This window comes from Natrix helvetica, assembly GCF_964273705.1.
Source record: "Natrix helvetica genome assembly, chromosome: 6".
NCBI lineage: Eukaryota > Metazoa > Chordata > Lepidosauria > Squamata > Natricidae > Natrix > Natrix helvetica.
The window spans coordinates 3,299,810-3,310,855 of record NC_138553.1 but is presented as its reverse complement, the minus strand read 5'-3'; the positions used below and the strand labels follow the sequence as shown (position 1 = coordinate 3,310,855).

Sequence of the window (11,046 nt, the reverse complement as noted above, 5' to 3'; positions counted from 1 at the left end):
GATTAGGGGACTGGAGACTAAAACATATGAAGAACGGTTGCAGGAACTGGGTATGTCTAGCTTAAGAGAAAGAAGGACCAGGGGAGACATGATAGCAGTCTTCCAATATCTCAGGGGTTGCCACAAAGAAGAGGGAGTCAAGCTATTCTCCAAAGCACCTGAGGGTAGAACAAGAAGCAATGGGTGGAAACTAATCAAGGAGAGAAGCAACTTAGAACTGAGGAGAAATTTCCTGACAGTGAGAACAATTAACCAGTGGAACAACCTGCCTCCAGACGTTGTAAATGCTCCAACACTGGAAGATTTTAAGAAGAGATTGGGCAACCATCTGTCTGAAATGGCATAGGGTTTCCTGCCTGAGTAGAGGGTTGGACTAGAAGACCTCAAAGGTCCCTTCCAACTTTGTAATTCTGCTAATTTGTACTCTGAGTCCAAATCCAGATGGGTTTGGGGAGAAAATGCCTAAGAGGAAACAGCCTTCCCAAGTAATAAGGAGCAAACACAGATGGCGTCTGCATCTGTGAATGGGGCCAGGTGCGATCACCTTGAATTTCTAAGTTCACCTTGGGAACAACAAACAGCAAAGTCATATTTTAAGCTTTGCTGGTGTCGTTCCCATTTATCTTCAATTTTAAGGAGGCAAATTGTTCAGCTGGGCCTGTTAGGGTGGGTTAACAATGAAATGAAATCCATAAATTGAATAGGAAACAGAGCTCAGCAGGTAGTTAAAAGCAGCGAAAGGAAGGACCAAACAAATCGTTCAAAAAAAAGAAAGAAAGAAGGAAAGAATGTCAATAGTTAAAACAGCCTAGGGTAAAAGAGAAAAAGCTTTTGCATATGATTTTGAAAAGGGGAAGAAATCTCTGTGAAAACCTGATTGCTGTTATGGGTGTTTGCATGCTGGGGTTGTGTGAACCCACACGGAAGGGGGCAAGCCGTCTAGCCCTGATGACGTTACCTAGTTGGGTCATGAACCGTCTGCGAGAAAAGCAACCAAGCTCAGCACCCAGGACCTCACAGCGGAGATGTCAGATCCCTAAAAGTGATACTGCCATTCAATTGGGAGGAGGGGGGCCTTGGAGTCAATTTATTGGCAGTGCCTGTGACAAGCCAAAAGTCTTGAGATCCCATCACCTTTTGGGGAATGATGGCCGTGTGGGGTGTTTTACTTTAATGCCTAACGGAAGGTAGCCATGGGAATGTATGTTTATTCAGCTCTCAGGGCGGTTGATAAAGGAAACATCTTCACACTTGTGTATTGGCTAGAATCTGCATTCTAACAAAGGGGAGGGGTCACTATTACTTTAATTCTACTTGCATTGCCTAAAGGGATTCAGATGTTGTTTTGCCTTTAACGGCTTCCATTCTTCTTAATTAAAGGTTCCTTTTGAAATAATCCCTTTCAAGAGTCTTCACTTTCTTAAGTTAGGATCTTGTCATCTGTAGCAGCAGAGAACTGTGTCTGGTTTGTAAATGGAGGCAGCGTCCTGATGTCTCTTCTCTCACTCTTCTCAGCTTCTCCTGCCCAAGATGCTCACAGCAAAACCGATCTCCCACCGGTGTCGGAACAGATCCTGCAGACCCTCACCGATTTGGCTCGATCTTTCCAGGAGATGGCAGACTCCTGCTTGCTCGTTTTACACCTGGAAGTCAGGTGAGACATGCAGATGGTTTGTTTGTTTGTTCATTTAGTTTTTATAAATAACCCAAATGGCAAACATGCTTAATGTCAGAGCAACAGCCCCATGAGATGGATTGGCTCGAGAGAGAAGGATTGGCCCAAAGTCACCCAGCCGGCTTTCATACCTTAGGCAGGTCTAGAACTCACTGTCTCCTGGTGATTGGCCCAAAGTCACCCAGTTGGTTTTCATACATAAAGAAGGACTAGAACTCACTGTCTCCTGGTGATTGGCCCAAAGTCACCCAGCCGGCTTTCATACATAAAGAAGGACTAGAACTCACTGTCTCCTGGTGATTGGCCCAAAGTCACCCAGCCGGCTTTCATACATAAAGAAGGACTAGAACTCACTGTCTCCTGGTGATTGGCCCAAAGTGGAACTAGAACTCATCATCTTCCAGTGATTGGCCCAAAGTCACCCAGCCGTCTTTCAGGCCTAAGGCAGGACTAGAACTCACCGTCTCCTGGTGATTGGCCCAAAGTCACCCAGCTGGCTTTCATACCTTAGGCAGGTCTAGAACTCACTGTCTCCTGGTGATTGTCCCAAAGTGGAACTAGAACTCATCATCTCCCAGTGATTGGCCTAAAGTCACCCAGCCGTCTTTCAGGCCTAAGGCGGGACTAGAACTCACCATCTCTGGGTTTCTTGCTTTGTGCCGGGTAGGTGTGTCTAAATCTAAGTGTATCTGAATACCCCCAAGATCCACAGGTTCCTGGGGGAGGAAATCCTTGGAATTTATAAAGCAGCATATAGAGCAATTACGGATAAAATTAGCATGTAAAAACATTTCATATACATTATTTCCTCTTCTCCCTGTCAGGGAGTTCTGTGTAATTATACCCGTAGTACAGATAGAGTAGGAAGGGCTGAAAGTTAAGAGCCACAGATTTTCCAAGCTGGTGATGGCAGGTGTGTGAGATTTTAATCACTCCTCATCTTGATTTAAGATTGCAAGATGCAATTAAAAACACAGACACCGGAGTCTTAACCAGGTTGACGAGAGTCTTCGCTAACTTCCAACTTTCTAGGATGCGCAGGAGAGCTTTGCATCGGGCACGAAAGCGGAAGTGGATGAGTCTGTACAGTGTATGAACCGAGAATATTCGCTCGCTTGTAATCAAGTTCTCTGTGTGTGGCGTACATTTATTTATTCACACAGTTTAGCATCTTTATAGACTCTAGACCAGTGTCTCTCATCTTGGCAAGATGTGAAGACTTTTAACTCAAAGTATTTCCCTACAGCCTACACCAATATCCTGGCTGGGGAATTCTGGGAGTTGAAGTCCACACATCTTCAAGCTGCCAAAGTTAAGAAACATTGGACTAGATGACCTCTCAACTCTCTTTTACCAATAAAAGGATATCTTTGTAGTTCAGGCTTGGGTCCAAGTCCTGGATGCTCCCTGAACTTGGTAGTTTTCTTGCAGACATTTCATGACCCAACTAGGTAACATCATCAGTGCTGGAAGAGAAGTGGGGTTTGCTATCATTTTATATACGTGTGTTGGCGGGAGTGCTCTTGATGGTTCCTTGATTAGGCTGTTGTTTTATTGTTGGATTGTTTTTTCTGAGTTGGTAATTGTCCTGGATTGGGGTGTTGATTATGGCGTGTTGGTCGATCTACTGTTAACCTCGAGATTGCTCTCCGCTCATATGGCTATTGATTGCTGGTAAGGAGGTCTTGATCTTTTTGTTTCCTTTTTGAGCTTTTTGCTCTTTTAAATGGTGTGTAGACATCGTTTATCTCTGTGTGCCTGTTGATGGCCAATTGACACCAGGCTCCTAGAAATTCCCTAGTGTTTTTGGACTTGGCTTAATCTAAGATGCTCACAGTTTCCCAGTCGAAACTATGGTGAAATCTGTCCATGTGTTGTGCAATTAAGCAGTTTTCATCATGTCTTCTGATTGCTAATTGGCGTTCACGGATGTGTAGTCTTCAATCTGATTGGGAACATCTGCCTTGCTCCCAAGAAATCTAGAAACCCATGAAGTTATCGGAGACACGATGATGGTTAGTACCGTTGCATTTCTTTTGCGTCATTCTATATCAGTGATGGCGAAACCTTTTGGCACCGAGTGCCAAAAAGTTCTCACGGAAACGCCGCGCTCACTCGTTGGGGCTGCACTCCGTCACCCAACGATCAGCTGGCCGGCACACTTGCGCAAGCCAGTTTTCGGCACTGCCGCATGCGCGAAGGACAGCTGATCATCACACTCATGCGCGCCAGAAACCCAGGAGAGAAACAGGTAAAGCTGTGCGTGCCAAGCGACATGACTTCGGGTACCACTTCGGGCATGCGCGCCTTAGGTTCGCCATCCCGGTTCTACATGAACTTCAAACAGAAGATCATAAAAGTTGTGGTTTCTGTTTCTGCACTCTCTCCTTGACCGGTCAGTTTTCTTAAATGAAAGGTTAGTCATTTGGTAGCGGCCACAATTTACATATAATGTCTTCCAAGATACATTTTGCGAAATCTGGCTTCCTGCTGTGCAATCGACAATATTTTTGGGAAACCTTAATGCCGGAGTAGAGTTAAGATCAACGCAAACATTTCAGTGCGAAGGAGCGGAGACTCAGAAGGGGCAACGCGAAACCTTTGAGAATGGGATCCGGTCAACATGGCCATCTGTTTTATGACTGTCATGGCTTCTAACTGTATACGCAGGGCTCAGTTACAGCCGTAAGTTGAGGACCACTGCAAGCAGCAGTATGGCAAATAACAATGGGCAGTTGTAGCAACTTGGTGTGAATCAGAAAAGTCTCAGTACCTATCATATGTATAATTTGCATTAAAAAATAAAAAAAACACCTTGAATTTAAAAAAAAGAACAGCAACCCTGGATTGAAGATCCAGAGTTGACCTCCTCAGGGTGCCGTCGGCCAGACAGTGTCAGCTGGTGACCCCCAGGGGGAGAGCCTTCTCTGTGGGAGCGCCTTCCCTCTGGAATGAGCTGCCCCCGGAGCTTCGCATAATCCCTGACCTCCGGTCCTTCCGACGCGCCCTAAAAAGTTGGCTTTTCCAGCAAGCCGGCCTGGCCTGTAAATTTTAATTTACCGTATTTTTCGCCCTATAAGACGCACTTTTTTACTCCAAAAAAGAGGGTAAAAATCTGGGTGCGTCTTATACACCGAATGTAGCCACCTGGGTCATCTAAAAATGAGGGACATAAAATTGTTCTTAAACTGCTGTTAACTTTATACAGTTGATATAAAATATTTTACTACAGTATTTGGTTCAGAATCTTTTTTTTCTAGATTTTCCTCCTTTAAAATTGGGTGCGTCTTATATTCCGGAGCGTCTTATAGGGCGAAAAATACGGTATTTTAAATGTATTGTCTTTTAAATTCGGTTTGTTTCTTTGGATATGGATTTAATTTTTTTTTAAACTTTTGGGATGTGTGTTTTTTTTTTAATGTTGTACGCCGCCCTGAGTCCTTTTGGAGAAGGGCGGCATATAAATCCAAACAAACAAACAAACAAGAGCCTTCTCCTTTACAGGGTCCATTGCTTCCACTACCTGATCCCTTTGGCTAAGCAGGGCAACTATGCCATTGTGGCCAATGTGGAGAGCATGGATTATGACCCCCTGGTGGTGCGGCTCAACAAGGACATCAGCGCCGTGGAAGAAGCCATGAATGCCAGCTTGCAACAGCACAAGTTCCAGTACATCTTCGAAGGTGGGTTGCTTGCCAGGGAGAGATGAAGTGGGCAAAGTGGGCAGCCTTGCTTTCTCATCCTAGAAACAGAGAAAAATAATAATTAAAAAAAAAAAGAACCAGTGTACCTTGATTCTGTCCTTTGAGTGTACAGGTAGTCCTCGACTAACGACCACAATTCCTGTTGCTAAGCGAGACATTAATTAATTGAGTTTTGTCCCATTTTACGGCCTTCCTTACCACGGTTGTTAAGTGAATCCCTGCAGTGGTTCAGTTACTCCCCCGGTTATTAAGTGGATCTGGCTTCCATTGGCTTGGCTCCGCTAGAAGGTCACAAATCACACGACCTTGGGAGGTGTAACTGTCCATTTTTGGAATCAATTGTGGTTGTACGCTGAGGGCTGCCTGTATGGATCCCGTAACCATGGGGGTGCTTCAGTGGTCATAAGGGTGAGGAGTGGCCATAAGTCACTTTTTTCAGGGCCATTCTAGCTTCCAACAGTCGCTAAGCGAATGGTTGTAAGTCGAGGACCACCCGTGTCATAATTTAAGAGTTTTATAGAACTGCAACATTTGAATGGTGTGGAGCTCTCACCTCACAATCAGGAGGCTGTGAGTTCAATCCTAGGTAGAGGCAGATATTTCTCTCTCTGGGCAGAATGAGAATATATCTGCTGAGCAAAACTCCTCATTGGCAACAGGAATGGCATCGGGCCAGTAAAAAACTCAGCCCCATTCACTCCACTCTGTGAGGGATTACGGGATCATTAAATGACAAAGATAGAATTGCAACATTTCTTTCTCCTGACCTGAGATTTCTCTCTCTCTCTCTCTCTGGTCCAGGTTTGGGTCATTTAATTTCCTGCATTCTCATCAACGGGGCTCAGTACTTCAAGCGCATCAGTGAGTCCGGCATTAAGAAGATGTGCCGAAACATCTTCATCCTTCAGCAGAATCTGACTAACATCACCATGTCGCGAGAGGCTGATCTGGACTTTGCAAGGTGGGAGGAAGGAGAGTGGGTCGGGGGCTTCGGGGCAAACATCGGGGTGGGGCATGGGTAGTTCTAAACGTCCGATCTGAGCGGAGCCCCAAGTTTCCCTCTCTAAGCGAGGCCGTTGAGTTCTGCCCCATTTTATGACCGTTTGTGGCCACGGTTGTTAAGCAAATTGCTGCCAACGTTAAGTGAATCGCTAAGCGCATCTGGCTTCCCCCGTTGACTTTGCTTGTCAAGAACCTGCAGGGAAGGTTACAAACGGTGATCATGTGACCTGCTGTAAATACATACCATTGGCCAAGTGCCCGAATTTCTCGGGGAGGACTAGAACTCATGGGCTCCTAGTGATTGGCCCAAAGTCAACCAGCTGGCTTTCATGCCTAAGGCAGGACTACAACTCACCGTCTCCTGGTGATTGGTTCAAAGTCACCCTAACGACTTTCATGTCTAGAACTCCCAGTCTCCTGGTGATTGGCCTAAAGTCACCCAGTTGGCTTTCATGCCTAAGGCAGGACTAGAACTCACCGTCTCCTGGTGATTGGTTCAAAGTCACCCCAACGACTTTCATGTCTAAAACTCCCAGTCTCCTGGTGATTGGCCCAAAGTCACCCAGTTGGCTTTCATGCCTAAGGCAGGACTAGAACTCACTGTCCCCTGGTGATCGGACTAAAGTCACCCAGCTGGCTTTTAAGCCAAAGGCAGGACTAGAACTCACCGTCTCCTGGTGAGTCACCCAAAGGGCTTTCATGCCTAAGGCAGGACTAGAATTCACTGCCTCCTGGTGATTGGCTGCCTTAGCTGCACTTCCTTGAGCCATCCGGATGGTCGAATAGGAAGCGACGGCTTCCACTTGGATGCTCTTTTCTCCGGCTGATGCTGATTGAGGGGGAGACCTCCACCCCCCACCACTTCCCTAACCAGCAAACAGGGGGTTGCTTAAGGCTGCAAATCCTACCCTGGCGGGCTGGGGCTGGGGGTGGGTCAAAACTCGGTTTAGTCTATTCATCCCGACCTAATTCCGGAGTCATTTGGCACGGTCCAAGGATTGGCAGCGGGGTTAATGGAAGCCAGTGGTAAGATTTGCATTGATTTTGCAAACAGATACACGATGCGCCGGCCCTTTTCTCCTTTCCGGCTGATTGTCTCTTTAATCTTGACATTAGTTATTTCAGGAGTGGACAGCTGAAGAAATGAAATATTCATAAGCGTATTTCAAGAAGTGTGTGTGTGTGTGTGTGTGTGTGTGTGTGTGTGTGTGTGTGTGTGTGTGTGTGTGTACGGTCAAGGACCCATATCCGTCTGGACCCCATCCCCCCAAAAAAAACTTTTATGCTTTGTTGCACCCCTACGCCCCCATCCCACCTGCCGAGAAAGGGATACACCCATAATCCTGTGTCTCCCCCCCCCCACTTTTTTCCCTTCTTCCACCCCACCCTCCCCAAATTAGATGGGTGAAGAACAGAGCCCACTCACAACTTCAATTATTGGGACCCTCGTATGGGGAATAATCTTGTTATCGACTCAGGCCTAGTCATGCCAACATCGACAACGGCAAGGAATTGCACAGCCGCAATGCAGCACAGGGACCTCCGTGGCCAATTCTCCTCGGGATAGCGTCCTCAATCTCCATCCTTTCCTTTCGGAATGATTTCGTTTCTTCCTCTCTCTCTCCCTCTCCCTCTCCCTCTCTCCCTCTCTCTCTCTCTCTCTCTCTCTCTCTCTCTCTCTCTCTCCCCCCCCCCCCGCTTCCCCCCTCTCCCATTGTCAACTAAATTAGGCCAGGTTTTTTTGGTGGGCATCGACACACTGGAGGTGTGTCAATAGCAACTGGCACACCGAGCACAGCCTGAAACAGAAGGAGAGATTGGCGCATATATGTGTGTGTGTGTGTGTGTGTGTGTATGTATATGTATATGTATGTATTTGTGTTACAACCCCTGGTATGCCCAAATATGGGAGGGAGCTCACTACTCCCCCTTTCTGTCCTTTCGGCTCATTACAGGAGACCATCCAGGCAGAAAACCATATTTTTATTTTTTATTTTTTTTATGTTGCCTTTGCTATGTTTGTGTTATATTTGTGCTGATAAATAAATACAGGGAGACTAGTATAGATCTATTTCAAGCTATTTAGTTCTCATCAGCTAGCCATACCCTTACTGGGATACCCAGGTTCAAATCCCAGTAAGGGTGTGAGTAGCTGATGAGAGCTAAATAGCTTGAAATAGATCTATACTAGTCTCCCTTTATTTATTTATCAGCACAAATACAACAACATATTATATATTATGTTTGTTTTATTATGGATTTATGCTCTGTAAACTTCCAAAGTGGCTTTTTTATTTTGGGATGGCAGGAACTTAAACTTTTTTTAAAAAAGCATGGTTGACAATGAAAAAAGATAGAGATGGATGGATGGATAGAATTATCCACCTCATTTTTAACAAAACTGTTTCGACAGTACCACAATACAACAGACAGTGGTGCTTTGGCAATGCAAGGCTGTCATCTAGTGGCCACGCCAAGCAAGAGTCAGATGCTTCGTAATTTCATTTTTTTTCTCCGTGGAATTCACAATCCGGTTGTATATTTTGGTTGGTCCCAAATGTGTACGATGTGCAAGGCAGGAAGGGTGAGTTCTTATTTTCATCCTGAACACAGAGATGTTTTATTCTGGCAATTTTGCCAATGCTCGGCTCCATGTTCTAGCCCGAAAACCACATAAATGTAACAAAATTGGCACAATTGTGGATGAGATCCCCCCAAAAAGGTCTGGATTTTATAGCCTATCATGAGCTTTATTTGCGACTGAGGTGCTTTGTAAACCCCGATGTTGCGATCTGTAAATCATCTACATAGATTAGTATAGGTTGTTCTCCACTTGAATGACTTTTAGATGGGTAGACTTCAACTCCTAGAATTCCCCATCCTGCATGATGTCAGCGTTCCAAATAGCATCCAAAAGTAAATCAGAGTCCCAGGCAAAGGATTGCTCAAAGTTCCAATTTACGAAAAGAGCCACGTTGGCGCATCTGGGAAAACCTGAATCGGAAAGTTTCCCAGTTTTCCCCACCCAGTTGAAAGTTCATGATCTTGCCCTCACACCCACAAGTCCATCCCATGGTCCAATCTCCCACTGCCATGCTGGCAGCTTCCACCCATCCAGTTCCGGTCAGGTGCAGAGGTGCAGAGAAGAAAGGATGACCTTTGCTTTCTAGAAAGAATTTTGTTATGGCTACATATCATCTAACTCCGTACAATCCTCCCTCCTATTTTCCCACCATAGAAAATGCACAGCAGAATAATAGCAAGCGTGGCAGGCCAAAGACCCAAAAGAAAAGATGGCTGCAGGCCTGACACATGCTTTAAGATGGGTGGACTTCAACTCCCAGAATTCCCTACCCAAGCATGGCTACGGAATTCTGGGAGTTGAAGTCCATCTGTCTTTAGGTTTCTCAGGGTGAGAAAAATTGGCATTTCCCAGGCCAAACCATGGTGGTTATCCCAGAGAACATATTATTTAGTTGTTAATTTTGAAAGCTTTGCTGATGGGTTTAGGGCTGCCCCACTGCCTACCTCACATGGTTGCTAAGAGAGAAATAAAGAGGAGGGGGGGCTATACAGGTAGTCCTTGACTTATAACTGGTCATTTACTGAACATTCAAAGATATGACGTGCCCAGAAAAACGAGACTTAAGACCCGTTTTCGAAGTTGCAATGTGGGATGTGTTTCTTAGGCAAGAGCAGTCTTTAAACTCGTAAAAGAAAAGAAAACACAGGTTGTCCTCGACTTACGACCACAATGGAGCCCCAAATTCCTGTCGCTAAGCAAGGTGGTTGTCGAGGGAGATTTGCCCCCTTTTACGACCTTTCTCCTGTCAGTTCTTGAGCGAATCGCTGCAGTTGTTAAGATAGAAACACGGCCGTTGAGCGCACAGGGCGTCTCCGTCGAGACTGCTTGTTGGAAGGTCGCAAAAGGGAGGGGGTCACGTGACCTCGGGACACTGTGACCGTCGTAAATACGAGTCAGTTGCCAGGTGTCTTAATTTTGATCATGTGACCACAGGGATGCTGCAGTGGTCGTAAGTGTGAAAAACGGTCATTAGTCACTTTTTTTCCGTGCCAACGTAACTTTTAACCGTCACTAAATGAACTGTTGTAAGTCAAGGACTACCTATAAAGCTGTTAGGTATGTAGCAGTGGTGGGATTCAGAATTTTTTACTACCGGTTCTGTTGGCGTGGCTTGTTGGGCAGAGGAAGGATACGGTAAAATCTCCATTCCCTCCCCACTCCAGGGGAAATTTACTGCAAAATCCACCTCTTGTCCTGTAGTTGAATAATGGTGAAATCCTGGTCCGATAAGGATGTTTCATCTTGATATTAAAAGAATATTAGCAAGAGGCAAACGTCCTTCAGATAAAAGTTCAAAAATCAGGAAAAATATCCAACAACCTAGAATTAAGGAGAAATTTCCTTGGTTGAAAAGTACTTTTATTTTTTATTTCCTTACATACAATTATAAGTATACATTAACATAGTTGTTATTCTTCTTTACATTTGTCATTCATATACATTCGTCATTCCATTTAAAAGATTATAATATACAATTTGGGTGGCTTTATTTACCACCCCTTCTGTCTGTTATAACACCACGTTATTTTCCCTTTCTTTTCTCCCTCCCTTCTCTCCTTTCTTCCTTCCTCCTCTCCTTC

The 11,046-nt window shown here is 45.2% G+C and overlaps 1 protein-coding gene across 1 annotated transcript in view; it reads left to right on the top strand.

Moving 5' to 3' along the window:
• EXOC4 (exocyst complex component 4) overlaps positions 1 to 11,046 on the top strand; it is a 295,460-nt gene that overhangs the window by 264,776 nt on the left and 19,638 nt on the right. Inside the window, exons 15-17 of the mRNA XM_081957613.1 lie at positions 1,516 to 1,654; positions 5,180 to 5,358; positions 6,181 to 6,340. Coding sequence (XP_081813739.1) covers positions 1,516 to 1,654; positions 5,180 to 5,358; positions 6,181 to 6,340 — 478 coding nt within the window. The remainder of the gene's footprint in view (positions 1 to 1,515; positions 1,655 to 5,179; positions 5,359 to 6,180; positions 6,341 to 11,046) is intronic.